At 34.0% G+C, this 15,451-nt stretch overlaps 1 protein-coding gene across 1 annotated transcript in view; it reads left to right on the forward strand.

Annotated features, from left to right (window-relative positions):
* The window catches only part of ASCC3 (activating signal cointegrator 1 complex subunit 3), a 253,462-nt gene that overhangs the window by 180,534 nt on the left and 57,477 nt on the right, over positions 1–15,451 (forward strand). Inside the window, exons 24-29 of the mRNA XM_083857723.1 lie at positions 736–956; positions 2,318–2,403; positions 3,846–4,012; positions 4,151–4,296; positions 4,405–4,525; positions 6,537–6,679. Of these exons, the coding sequence (XP_083713849.1) occupies positions 736–956; positions 2,318–2,403; positions 3,846–4,012; positions 4,151–4,296; positions 4,405–4,525; positions 6,537–6,679 (884 nt within the window). The remainder of the gene's footprint in view (positions 1–735; positions 957–2,317; positions 2,404–3,845; positions 4,013–4,150; positions 4,297–4,404; positions 4,526–6,536; positions 6,680–15,451) is intronic.

Raw genomic sequence — 15,451 nt, forward strand, 5'->3', positions numbered from 1 at the left:
ACAAGGAGACCTCCAGCCACAAAAAAAACCCAACAACCCAAACTTCAAAGCAAGCATCTGCATAGCAGAATCACTGCAGTCTCCTTAATTTGGTAGGATTCCAAATCCAATCTGGTTATATATATCATCTTCCAAATTCCACAATCTCTAATTGTTTGGATAGCAGATGCCCTCAAGATATATTGAGAATCATATATTGAAAAGCTGTTTATTTATTAAGATTATGTCTTTAATTATACATTTAAAGGATAAGATGCAAAATTTAGCTGTACTCATCTGATTTGTATTACTCCATCAACTTGGAAACTCCAAAGAATCCTTCCTTCTTAAATAGATCTTTTTCCTTGAAATTGAAACACTCCACATTCTGTTGTCATAAGAAGCTGGACACATATATGATCTAATACAATGAGTTTAGAACTTAATACAAGTCGGTGAAAAGAAAACAGGTATAAGAAAAAGATTAATATATGCAAATAGCTCACAACTATAAGAGTACTTAAAAAATTGCTTGCAGAAATATTTCAGAGCTATAAAAACAACTTTTCATTTTTCTTCGTCAAAGTGAACAATTACCCAAATATGTACTCGTTTTCATATGAGATATTAAGTGAAACATTTTTCAATGTAAATTGTTTCCCACTAAATTACTGATTAGTATATTTATCTTCATAACAAGCTATGTCATGTCCTGGCATCTCTTGTCATGCACTTATGATTGTTTTGTGGTTTTAGAGCTTCTGGATCTTCAGCCTTTGCCTATCACAGCCTTGGGACATCGTGAATATGAAGTTCTGTACAAATTCACACACTTCAACCCTATTCAGACACAGATCTTCCATACCCTTTACCACACAGACTGCAATGTTCTTCTTGGAGCTCCTACAGGTTCTGGAAAAACAGTTGCAGCTGAATTAGCCATCTTTAGAGTTTTTAACAAGTATCCCACATCAAAGGTTTGTAAAATAGGTTTACTAGAATAATTTTGGTATGAGCATTTTTTCAGTAATAAAAAAGTCTACAAGAAGACTATGGGGAACTGAATTTTACTTTCTCCAATCTGTATATGTGTGGATACAAAATGGTAGTGCATTATGTACATTGCTTTTATTTCAACTATTTATTTTAATCAGTTGACAGCTAGAGTTAAATCTACAAAGATGACATGCAGGCATGCTGGATTTCCTTTTCTTCCATACTTAACAGCATTTCCTGCTTTAATCTCCATCTACTAGCAGTGGTACTGTTTTATAGCTATTAGTTCCCTTCCATGTGAATACAACTGGCCCAGTCTCTCTATTATTTAAAAAAATAAGTTGCAATTAATTAATACAAGCCAATTTTTTCTTCCAGCTCCCCCCTGTGTTTTAAACTGCCTAAAAGCTGAACAACTAACCTTTTGGAATTTTGCTTTCAAAGTGAATATATATCTGCTTCTCGACCTAGCCATATTGTCTTAGTTAGCCACATTTTAGCTTTAAAGTCTTTCAAAAAGATATCTGAATCTGACTGGGAGATTTCAAAAAGTATAACCTTTCTATTAGCAGATATTGTGTACATAAATTCATTTTTTAATTTAAATGTCTTCATGTAATTTGTTAGTCCAAGTGGGGTAAACAAGTCACTCATACATTTCAACTTATCTGTGAGACATAAAAAATAGCCAGTTCTCAAAGGAATATATCTTTTAGATTTTGATAAAGCTGGAAGCCTGGCTATATATTTCAAAGAATGTATGTGAACTCTTCATGTAGCAGTTTCTTCAAGAGCTTTAGAATTTTTAACCATAAATCTATAAGCAAATATGTTTTGTACATATTCCCCTCCGTACTGCAGGCTTTTTTGAGAAAAATATTGTGACACGTTGCTTAAGATAATCAGCTTCTTTTATTTAATTGGTAAGGTTTTAATAACTTAATTACATAACTAGAAATTGAGTAAGATATTGCTTGCTAGAAATTCAGATTATTTCCGTTTCAGAATGTTAATGTGCAGATTTTATAGTCGTGGCAAAAAAAGCCCATTATTCACATAAGTGGGTTTTGATTTTAAAAGGTGTGATAAATACGTCAATTTCAAGAAATTATTCTTTATTCGATTTTTTTTGTTTATTTAAAAAAAAGCTGGAAAAAAGTAGTATTTTCAGGCATTATGTCTGCTTTAAATATATTCCTGTTGTAGGTCATTTCAGGAACTCAGACCTTATTTATTTTATAGATTATGAGTATGTTCAAATCTCACAAATACCATGTGTGACAGGTACACTTTAATAAAGGTATCTTTTTTAACTTCTATTTTTGTGCCTTTTCTTTTGCAGGCCGTATATATTGCACCCTTAAAAGCACTCGTCCGTGAGAGGATTGAGGACTGGAAAGTTAGGATTGAAGAAAAGCTTGGTAAAAAGTATGTTTCTCCTTACCTAATCAGAGAAATGAGAAGCAAAAGAACAGCTCATCAAGTATGAATAAAATCTCAAAATACTTACGAGTATTTCAGAAAGGGTTTTGGTTTTATACGGTCCTTCAGATTTCTAGTACTTGAAAAGTTCTATCAATAGTCACTGATAGATCAAAACTAAGATCAAAAATGATAGATCAAAATCGAAACTAAGAAAGGGATACACTTTGGTACCCAGCTATTTCCGTTCTCATTGCTTGCCAGTATAAAAAATATGAAGCTCAGATTTCACTCTGCAATATCCTTGGAAACTGAAAATGTAAGTCAAAATAAGCTCTCCTTAGAAGTCTCAGCTCTAAGGAACATACAGGACTTGCATGAACTGTACAACAGTAGTCACACTATGTCCTTTGTATATAAATTAATATCATTTTATTCCTTGTCAATATCAATTTCCTGCTGATCTTCCCAGGTGTTGGAGTTCAGCCGTTATAGTATGATCTACAGGATATATCATGTTGATGCTTTCCAAAATTATAGTATCCTGAATTAAATTTTTTCCACATAGGATGCATTATTTAGGGCCTTCACCTCCTCTAAATATAACCTTTTTCCTAAGTTATGCTCAAAGCACACCACAAGAGAAAGAGATGCTGCTCTGTGGACATGAAATTACCAGTAATATTCCTGTTGTTCACAGAAATTAGATAAAATATTTTATGGTAATATTTCGTTTTTTGAAATAATACAGTTACTTGTAACTGAAATCTTGGACAGGATATACCCATTACTTTGAGGAATTTTTGTTTGATGTTCAGCTGGATTCAGAATGTGTCATTGAAATGTCTAAAATCCATTATAATGGATCCTTCTAAAATGATGGGTCATCACAAATGCTGCGATGACAATCTGAACAATTGGAAGAAATCTGCTAATCTTCTTCAAAAAGTAATCTTTGGCTAATCTCTGCAGAAGTCTTAATGGACCTTCACCAACAAATGCAATACACACTGCAGTTTAGCCTCATTATGCAAACCAGAGATCCATGCAGAACAGCAGGCAGCAACTTGGTAGCCTCCATGAAAGCTTTCATCCTGTCTGTGACAGGATGTTATGATTCACATTACATCATACCATTATTATGTTATCTTCATTTTGAAGAACTAACTGTTGGTTTGGACTCATATTCCTCCTCTTCTTCTTATATGGTTTTGCTAAGTAATGGTATTTGGTAGTTATATGGTATTTACTAGGAAAACAAAGAGACAGGTTTGTTTACTTAAAACAATTTTGAAAATCCTGTTAAATGTATTTGACAAGAAGCAAAACTACTTTGCTTATTTTTTGTTTCTTTCCTCTTTTAGGAATTTAAGTTAAGGAGTAAATATTTTAACATTAAGATGTTTTAAAGCTTTGTAAAGCCAAGCCACTGTCCTTCTTGATTACAGGGTTGTAGAATTGACAGGAGATGTGACTCCTGATATGAGAGCTATTGCCCAAGCTGATCTGATTGTTACTACCCCAGAGAAGTGGGATGGTGTCAGCAGAAGCTGGCAGAACAGAAGCTATGTTCAGAAAGTTGCCATTCTTATCATAGATGAGATCCATCTTCTAGGTGAGCATGTTTTGTTGCTTTTGACCAGAATCACTGCTAAATTTGAAGAAGTGTGCTGTTACTTATGATGCGAATATACTTTTTGATGTCCGAGCCTTTCCTTTTTCTCTGTTTTTCCATTTACTTTTCATTTACCAGGGGATGAGAGAGGTCCAGTATTGGAAGTCATTGTGTCTCGAACAAACTTTATCTCATCTCACACTGAGAAGCCAGTAAGAGTAGTTGGTTTATCCACTGCTTTAGCAAATGCCAGAGACCTTGCTGACTGGCTAAACATTAATCAGGTATGAAAAAAGTTTTCAAAAATGGATATGTATTTGTCATGCAGAAAAACAAAATAGCAGTTGGTATGACAATTCAAGGTTAAACTTGAAAAAATTGTTCTCTTGTAGATGGGTCTGTTCAACTTCCGACCATCCGTGCGCCCAGTCCCTCTAGAGGTGCACATTCAGGGCTTCCCTGGTCAGCATTACTGTCCTCGCATGGCCAGCATGAACAAACCTGCTTTTCAGGGTAAGCAACAAGCTCTTAAACCTTTTCCTTCTTTCTCTAGAAGAAAAAGGGACTTTACACAGTTCATTTGCAGCACATTTGCAACATGTGTTACTGTATGTACTCTTGGCATGTATTGGGAGAATCTGCTCTGCTAATGGCCCAAAGCTATTTGTCTGAAACATAAAGTGTGCTGCAAATGCAACATGTAACAGAGGAATGTAATGTATTTAGAACAGAAGAATAAAATTAGTGTTAGTGAAGGGGAAATAAAATGTGTTTTCTCTTAGCGTTTGACACCAGAAAGAAGTATTTGTGTAAAAATATTTAAAATTTAGAAAGCAATAAAACCATTTATATTATTAATCTGCTGAGGTATTTTCATATGGACCACTGCATGTAAGCATTAAAAAAAATTGTGAACAGAAGTTGCAAGTCAGGCTAACCTCCTATAATTCTAGTTTCAAAGCAATAACCATAAAATTCAAAATTTGTAGTGCATCCAGATATGCTTCTGTTTCCGATTTTTTATTCTTAACCAAGCTGGCAAGCAGTATAGATTTAAGAAAAGCTCTCTTGTATTTTATTTGAACATGTTTTGTTTTGGTTACATAAGGAATATTTATTATATCAATTAAAAATAACCTCCAAAATAAATTTTGTGATGTGAACTGCTGTTGATTGTGAGGTGACATTTGTGAGGGGACTTTTTAGCTGCTTTAATTAGCCTTATGACAGAAGCAAAGTATTGATTGTGGACTAGAGACCAATCTTGACAGCTCGGATTATTTACACCTCCACAAGAGCATTGTACAAAAACACTAATGAACAATAAATCTGTCTTGGGCTGTTCTGCCACACCTGTTCCTGAAGCAACAAAAATCCATTAGATGTTGGGCTTTTAAAATATATAGATATATTGGCATATGTAAGATATAAATACACATGAATTATCCTATTTCAATGATTTCACAACTGCACTGCGTGTCTATATGCAGGAGCACATGCTGGGGAGTATTCATGAACTGTGGGATAATATGTGTTGGTGGGCAGTATGAAATAGTTTTCAAAAATTAACGATACATGAATTTAATTGCTTGAATGAGAATTACATGAAAAAATACAAAGATGAATTTATAGGTGGTTTAGAGAGAGTATTTTAAATTCTAGATACACCTGTTTATACTTCTAGTGCTTGTTGCTGTTAGAAAATATGTATAAATATGATTTGTTGCATGCACTGTTCTCAACTTGTTTGACATGATACAGTCAAGGTTATTTTAGCATTTTCATGGCAATACTTATTCCTGAGACCATAAAAATTTCACTGCAACACGAAACTTTTCAAAGATGGGCAGAGCAAGAAAATGCTATTTTAAAGTCCCAAAACATAATTGGTTTAAATGCATCATAATTGGTTTAAATATATCAGACTAGATAGTTGGCACAGAAACAAAGTTCTCTTGTACTGTAATGCCCACCTCCAGAGCAGCTATTGAAAAGTCACTTTCTACTCTTTTTATGTTTTCTGATATTGGTAGATTGAAGTGATCTTCTGTAGGCTGACATGAGTTTATGCAGTTTGAGCTCTGGGTCAGGCAGAAAACAAATTTTAGACCTTCATGGCACAGAGTCTGAGACAACATATCCCAACAGTGTATAAAAAACATTAACATATCTATTAGGCTGAGATGGAGAAAAAAAATTGGGAAACTTGAAGTGTAGAAGGCTTGTCTAGGTTCTGTGGTGGTTTTTTGGGTTTTTTTTCTCATAACTGGTTCTCTTAATTAGCTTACAGTGTTCACTGAGGTAGCTGAAGGGAAATTGAGACTCAGCTAAGCATGGTTTTACAGCCTTTGGTTCAGAGGTGATGTATTCTCACCTCAGTGGTGTCCATCCAGCAGAATAAAGGCTCAGTAGATATGCCTCAGTGTCATCTGCAGGGAGGTCTATCAGCTGTCATGGGATTGCAAAGAGAAACTCATTTTTATCATTAAAGGGTCTAATTCTCAAATTCTGTTTCGCTCAACAGCAATTCGGAGTCATTCTCCAGCCAAGCCTGTTCTTATTTTTGTGTCATCTAGACGTCAGACAAGGCTTACTGCCTTAGATCTCATAGCTTTCCTAGCCACAGAGGATGATCCCAAACAATGGCTGAAGATGGATGAAAGAGAGGTAGAATCATTTTACCTTCCTTATTTGTGCTTTGCTTCTATCTTATTGATGTTTGTTTGAAAAAAAAATCATCTGAAACAAAAGAGTTGTTTGAGGGTAGATCTTGAAAGAGTTGTGCATATGCTAAATTTTGCCGTGAATTAAAAGTAGTGACAGCATTAAGGCTATAGAAACGTCTGTGCAAGAGCTGAACTTCAGAACACAAACTCTTTTATCTTTGTTTTTTCCTGCATATCTTATTAATGCTAGTTCCATGGTCCCAGACAACATATATCACATGGTGCAAGTCTTTGATACCAAGATAAGACAAAAAGAAAGAGGGCTAGTGCTCTCTAAAGTTTACAGCTGGACATCTGTGACATATAGATGTTGAGCTGAAATCTAAACCAAATCTCTTTCAGTGTTTTAAGAGAAAAATCATCCTTCTCATAAGATGCATTATGTATATGCATATGCATATATATCTGTGTGAATATATGTTCCTATGTATATACATGCATCCATCTATATTCCTAGATAAATAGATATACTGCAGAACCAATCATTTAGCAATGGTTCAGTCTTGCATATCAATTAAATAAATCAATGATATTAAAAAAGTAAAGAAAGCTTCTACCAATATCTTTGTTTTAAAAATATAAAGATTGCAAAGTCAAACACTTAGATGTTAAACAATGCTAGCTAAAAGGTTTATTTTTAGTTCTTTTTCGAGCAATATAATCTTTAATTACATTTTCTTCTTTTTTTAATCGTTTTTTGTTTACTGCAAAACATGAATGATGGCTAAATAATAAACATCCATTCAATATTCTCTTTTATCTGCATTCTTCAAACTGTATACGAGATTATATTTAATTCACTCAGTTCAGCACCTGCTCTGAATGCAGTATTATTTATTTCACTCGGCACTAATGGTCCTGATCATAGTTTATCATTGCTACAAAACAGGTTTTTCTGCTTGATACTCAGATTTTCTAGATTTTGGAGACTAGGTTTTTCTAATTATTGCAAATCTTCTTCTAGGAATTTCTATGATAATTTAGTGTCAAAGCAGCAAAATGCAGGCATCATAAATATAAAATCCAAGTTGAATACTGTAGGAATATTTATATATCAACATTTTTATCAATGGTTATACAAGTATAGCTATTATATACCAAAAAGTATAAGTTTCTAGATTATATTGTTTGTGTTTGTTTGCTCTTTACCAAAAAATAAAATGGGATTTTTCAGAGATAAAGCATAACATCTTTTTCCTTCCTGTTTTGGATGGATTTTAAAACAGAAAATGGCTGTCTTGTCTGATAAACCACTCTTACTAAAGCATATCTCAACTTGACGATGCTTTTCTAGCTGTATAACCTCTATTTAATGTTTCCTTGAACCTAATAGAAACATTTCATATCCAAGGTATTATTACTTAGTAGAGTACTCTAGTACCTTGTGTTGATTTACTGTAGTAATCTCAACTACAATTAGAATATGCACCCGGCAGCTTGCCCTAAATGACTTGCATTAATATGAATAGTCTCCCCATGTCCTGGGAGCCACTGCTATTCCAAAAAGAACTGTAACTGAAGCTTCTTCACTTTCTGGAAAAGGGTTTTCTATTAGGAGTCTTTGAATTTCATGTTTCAGAATAAACCTCTGAAGGTTTTGAAATAGGAGCCAACAAGGACAAGCAGACTTTGCATTTATTAGTTTAATAACATTTGCATATGATTTGTATTTGAATTAATAAGCTGAATGTTTGGAGCATGAGATACCTACCAAGTTACTCAGTTCTGATTACGTAAATGTAAAAGACTGAGGATTAAGTTCTAAGTTGTTATATCTTACCACTATTATGCAGAACACAATTCTGCTTGAAGTACCCACAATTTCAAGTGGACATTTCTTTGGGCAATTATGGGACTAGTTTGTAGTTTTGTGTTTTAAATGAGCATGATTAGCCTGAGTTTCATTTGACATTGAAGCAAAGGACAAAGCTCTAGTAGTGCTACATACATAGTGTATAACCTGCCTAATTCTTTAATAATAATCTAATCATAATAAAAACTAATCATAATTTAGGGGAGTTTAAAATTAAATTTAAATTTAAATTAATCTCACGTAATATTGAAGTCAGGCTTAGATGTCAAATAGACAAAATTCTCTCCAGACCGCTATAAAATTTTTTAAGTTTGAAAAGTAGAACTAGCAAATACTTTATAGTAGGTATTCTGTGTCTTAAAGCCTTGTCCAAAATTTCAAGTGTTTCCCAATGACATATGGGATTAAAATGGACCACTTAGAAGAATTAAATTGTTGCTGCCTTTTAGACAATGCTTTTTTTTCCTGTCAGTTTTTTACTTTTGTTGGGGTTTTTTTGTTGGTTTGTTGTTGGGTTTTTTTGCCAGCCACTGTTCCTTTAGGGGGACTTACAGACAAATTATTTTCAAAATAGTCATAATTCTTAACTGGGAAGTATTCTGAGATATAAGACATTTTTCATGGGTGTGTACAAAGTTAGCAAACTGTACAGCAGACCATGGCATTTTAATTCAGTCAGCCTTATTTGTATAATATTAATTTAGGCTGACATAAGATTCCTTTGAGAATTCGTTAGTAAGGTTTCTTTAATGGTGTCATTGAGTTTGCTACATGATGGCTAAAAGTCCTTCTGTTTATCTTAGCTTCCCAGTAGATTTCTTAAGGCTTCTTGAAATGTTCAAAACAATGCCATCCATAACAGCTTCTAAAGGACTGCTGTTGAGGTAGAGGCAGATTCTTACAGCCATTAAAAACGTTTTTACTTTGTTCCTCTTTGTGATGGTAGCAGAGAGATTCAGGCCTTGTGGGGAAGAGACTGGATTACAGCAGAGAACAGCACTGAACCTTTGTTAATGTGTTGTTACCAGCACTAGATCTTTGTTTATCAGCTATGCCATCATCTTAGCTTCCCTCATCTTCTCTGCAGAGATTCTCCCTGTAGTGGTAAACCAGGCTTTTGTCTGAAGCTTGTGATGAATGATTCTGCTCACAAACTTCCAGGCTGCTTTTCACAGTATTCACAGATAACAGGCAGATCCACTTGCATTTTTGCCACCCACCTCCAAATATCAAATTCAGGCAATAAATCAGTTATATTTCAAAAGGACATGAACTTACATTAACCTTCTGGAATACATATTTGTATGTAAAAGGTACATACAGAAACAACCCTTCAACTGTTACCACCAAAGTACATAATAGCATGCCTGGATCATGGAAGAATCATACAAGATGTTATTTCCCTCGAAGGAGACATTATCTAACAGGTGCAACTGAATTATAGCTGAGAAGGAATTTTGTTACACAGGCATCTACTGAAAAATGTATGTTAAATGCAGCTCCATTAGGTTTTGGGAATGGTTCTTCCTGGACATTTTCCTTGAATTTCATGTCTGATATGCAGGTTTTGGCTCATACCCATTACAGTATTCAGAAAGTTGAAAGGTATTCAGAAAGTTGAGACAGCAGTCAATCTTCATAAAACTGGCCAGTACTTATGAAAATTGCTATTTCTAGTACTGCTCAGTTTTGCAGTTCTGCTGGACCTGTTGCTGCACTACAGTAATTAAATTTGTTTCATAGGTTCTATCCAACTAAGTTTCAGGCTATATGCATGCTTTTTTTGTGAAGAAATGGCCACTCAAAGATGTCATGTATTACGTATACTTCAGCCTGACCAAGGAAGCCTCCGATGTCGTTTGAAATGCTCCACTTACCAGGGTTTGTAGCTGATGCTTTAAAGCTCACTGCCCCATTTTCCAACTGCACATGCAGACATTCATCAGGATTTAAGTAGCACTGCTACAGTTCACCCACAGTATGAGTGAGTAGTCTCTAGGAAAAAAAAAGAATCGTTTCCTTTAGACCCTTAAAGATGTTTTTTAACTTTTCTGTAAGTTGCGTTATCCATATTCATTCGAAAATGTATCTCTCTTATAATATGCTCCAAGACTGAGTTTATTTTTCAGCAAGGAGTGAAGAAGCAGCAGCAGAAGCTGTTTTCCTTGCCATCTACAATAGTAGCAAGGACTTTTCATTTGACATCACTCTGTAAAGATTGTCCTGGTTATGCTTTTGAGGCACAGGTGCATCCTGACAGAAATGTGAATGGGCAGTGCATCTCAAAGATGAGATTGCATCTGTAAATAGAGTGGTTCTTCATTTCTTTTTCTTGCTCTTTGATGCAAGCATGTCCATGGTAAAAGAAAATATTATGCTTACCCTGGGTGGTTTTTTTTTGTATAATCATTAGAGGATTTTTAAGTATACACTTCCTAGCTAAAATTCTAATGTGGATTTGTCAGCCAGGACTGTCATGTTCAAGCTTGTGACCCATTACTTATCTTGTTAAAAGGAACAATAGCTCAGATTATCATTTTGGAAACAGGCAGTGGCACCAGTTTCTGATGGTCAGCTTGGGTAAAATCAGTTATACTGTTCTACATTAGGAGCTGACTAAAGAGGAACAAATCCTTCTGTGTCAGAAATTGCATCTACATCTGTGGTGGCACAAAATGTTGCAATCTTTTTACAACATAATTTATTAGAATCAAGTTTTCAGTTTATTTATTTTTCTCTAATGTTTTTACAGCTTTTTGTTTTTAACCTAAAACAAAAGTACAAAAGTAGTATTTATGGTTTATTGTTTGAAGTTAGAATGCAGTTCTCACCAGCAGACAAGCAGGGTGTTTTCTTATTTGTTTGGTGGGGTTTCTTTTAAAATTTATTCCCTGTCGAGATACTTGGATTTATTTTTTTTTTTAATATATTTACAGTGCAAGGAGGGAGAAAAAATTTACCATAGTTTTAACTTTAACCGCAATGGTTTTTGCATTCTGCTTTGTGCATCATCTGGCCATCTGCATCTTGTTAAGACTGTTCTTTATGGAACCTCTAGAAATAACTAATATCCTTTAGCACAAACATACCTGCCGTAATATTCAATAGCATCCATATCAAGCAATAGTTTGCCTCCACTGAATTCAAGGGCCCTTGAATGAAGGACATTCATTGACTCCAAAAGAATGGATCAGACCCGTCCTGATTTTGCCATTTTACACATGTGACTGTCTGAACACGTATGCATTAATTATGGATTAGTACATGTGTGTTTGTACATGGTGTGGAAATACACATAGCCGTATGCATGAAAGGGAATTAAATTTTACCAATTGTTGATTTGCATTGTTAATAGAAACAAAGAAAAAAATCCAAAACCAACCAAAACGATCCTAAGAATTCTCGGAAAGACAAAAGATGGCTTTTCCCTCTCTAACCTTAAAATCAAACAACCTATTATCTCCATGTTAATGTTTTGAGGTAATGTTGTGCTATAAAACAGGAATAGAAAAATCTAGTCTGTGTCATGAACAGGCATATTGCTGTCATTTAAATGTGTCTTTTAGTGTTAAATGTTTTATTATATTATTATGCTTTAATGTATTATTATGTATTATTAAATATGATTTAATAATATATCTCAACTGTTTAAAACACATTTAAAAATGTTCCTTGAATAATCTTATTTGAGTTCTTTTAGGCAGCTTGTTCTGTGTGGGATAGTTCTGAAGTAGAAGCCAACTCTTCATCAAAAATAATTTTGTAAGATTTTTTTTTCTGCCTTTAAAGATCAGGAGGGTACCCAAGAATGATTTCTAAGTGTTTCAGTCATTATAGAAGTTCAGCTTCCTTCTACAAGATGTTGGTTTTATGACACAAAAGTGTGTCATAAAAATTAACATTTAGCTATAACAAGGAGATGTTTTTATTTCACTTAACATCTGTAGCAGATGTGAAATATGTAATTATTTTTGTAAAAGACTTCATAACTTTCACGATTCTTTTGTTTGGCAGATCTTTCTTCTATTGGGCATTTTAGACAATTGATAAGCATTATTCAGTGGCATATGGTCTGAGTCTGACGTGCTTTGAAAAGAGTAGAGAGTACTAATAATGAGGATTCTGTGAAAATGGGAAAACCAGCACAACAGATATGCTTTGAGAAAGTATGGGGTTTTAGCATCTTGAAACAATATATCACACTCAAAGGGACAGAATTGGGCTGCACAATCTGTTAGCTCATTCTTGTCCAATCTGGTCTCCTCCTTTCTTTTGGAGCCAGCATTGTCATCAACTTGCTGAATTATACTCTGACTGGAATGTATTTCAGGCACAGGGTAATGTATCTGCTTAAATGGAATCCTATCTTTCTACAAAAGCTTTTTAAGTATAATAAATTTAAAATATTAAAAAAAAAAGTTCTATTAGCTTAAAGTAAATGGTTCAACAGTTTACATATGTGCAGGAACAAAGAAAATGACTACTTAGTAGTTTGAAAAAAATCTGGCTCATTTAGAAATTAGAATAGAAAATAGAAATAAAATTTACTTTTTAGAATAAATATTTTGCAATGCTTACCAGGTTCCCAAATCGGTTTTCAGCAGATATTTTTGTTTGTTCAGAAAAAAAAAAAAAAAAAAAAAAAAAAAATAGGATAGCAAAACCTTTCAGCATGGGCCTGATCCTGTGAGTCCAGGGAAAAATCCCTTCCTGGCATTAACTTTCTTGCATTGGTATTGTACAGGGGTTTTTTTAATGCTGGTAAGATGTGTATTTCCTTATGCTATTTTAATATAATTTTTCTGTTCTTAAGATAAGATGTATTTCATTTATCCTTCTGTGAGTAAACCTACATTACAGTAGTTTTCAGAAAGATAAATAGTAATTGACTCATAACAATTCAGAAATGTTAGATTTGTTTTATAGTCATAGTGCTGCATCTGTTTCTGGTTAATGAACCTATTAATTGTGCCATTATATTTTAATAAAAAGTTATAATATTCTTACGCTACACTGACATAAGGTAGTTTCATTTTTAAATAAATTATCATGAGAATTTTAAGCCTTGCATTGTGCCTATGGGTAAAACAGTTATGTTTATTACAGTGATTTATGTGAAAGTAAGGGGTCAGCTAAAAATGACTAGGATTCCCTGCTGCTAAAATGACAGGATAGCAGTGCATGCACCAGTGCCCCTGCTAAGGGTTCTTTAGTTTTCCTGTGGTAAATTACACTGCTTTGCAGGTATGACTAACAGCACCACAGGCTGCCGCTGTAATGCGAGTCAGAGGGGAAAAAAAATAACCACCACTGATTGTAAAGGCAAGAACATCTTTGAATAAATTCCCAGCAGTGTGAATTTAGGATGTTTTGTGCTGGCAACTCTATGACAGAAAGGTTTAGCTCAGGTTGTGTACTGGAAAAGCTCCCAGTGTAAAACTGTGTGTGCTGAAGGAGCAGTCTAATCACTGTAGACTAATCCCAATCAGCTAATTTGATCCCAGTACTGTTCTAGAGGAAAAGGAGGTTTAGATTCATTATTTTCCCAATATCACATTCTTTTGATGTGAATAATGAAATAAATGTCTCTGGAATTGGCTCGTTCCGTACATTAAAGACATAACTATCCTAAGGTGCTGATTCTTGGTGGGGAGAAGAAAAATTAATTCAGCAATGAAGTATCTTTTGTCAGTTTTTGAATGCAGAAACTGACTAAAATGTAAATGCATTTTTTTGTTTTTCCCATATTTATCAATTTTGTTTTCTACTTTTTTCATCTAATTCCCTGTAAAATATGTACATATAATTATTATTTCTCAAAGTGTATACATAGACATAAGGAGCCTATGCTGTACTAGTACCAATTAATAAACCTGTAGCAAAAAAACATTAATAGGTTTGACAATATTTTAGTATTGTATATTGATTGTCATAATTGTAGAGAAAACAGCATATGCATGCCCATTTTATCCAGACATTTTTTAGTCTTAGAAGAAAAACTCTTTAAGATAGGTCATAATTCATGTTGTCTACACTGAAGTCACATGTCTACATGTTGACTAGAGAAATCAAAGGTTTGCTGATTGTATCTAGATAGATAAACTTTATCCTTTAACATATCCTCCTTTCATTCATCTCTTTAGTCGCTTTGACTTATCTACCCCTCTTCTTGATTCCCTTTCCTAAATGGACTTATCCCCTCTTCACTTCTCAATTCGTTGGGTTTTTTCTTTCTGCTCCTTTTCTTTTCAGTGTTTTATGGACCTTTTCACTCTTTCCTTCTGAAAGCACCCTTTTCTTTTATATGTGCTAGATCAGTTTATACAACAAGCCTTCTGTGTCCTATAGTACAGGAAACTCTCAGGAACATCCAGGCAACTTAATTCGTGAGGGGAAATAAAGTTCAGGAGCTTCCATTGACAGATGAAATTGATTGATCTGTTAAAATTTGAACAATTCTTTTTTTAAAATTAGTTTCTCTGTTACTGCCATCAGTTGTGGTTCCGTTAGTCAAGATTACATCAACAAACAGACTTTTTAAATGCTTTGCAGTTTACTCTTCCTGAAAAAAATGGATTGATTTACAAAATCTATATTGTTTGTTAGTTTGTTTTAAAATCCTCAACACAGACTGTTATAGTCTCTGCATTTTTTAGTACCTTTTAAAGATTCTTTTTATAATAGTAGCAACATGTTACTTGAGTTTAGATGTGTGAATCATTTTATTCACATTAAGGTCTGAGAATTATAAAACACAGGAAATATTTAGAGAGTTTATATTCTTGAACATCAGAAGTGAAGCACCTCAGAGTCCTAAATGGAAATGAAGATATCACTGTAGTCATGCAGTTGCTGTATCTCAGTACTTAGGAGAACTCAGTCTGAGATGAGGCTGAACAC

The sequence above is a fragment of the Zosterops lateralis genome, assembly GCF_965231275.1.
Source record: "Zosterops lateralis genome assembly, chromosome: 3".
NCBI classification, from domain to species: Eukaryota; Metazoa; Chordata; class Aves; order Passeriformes; family Zosteropidae; genus Zosterops; species Zosterops lateralis.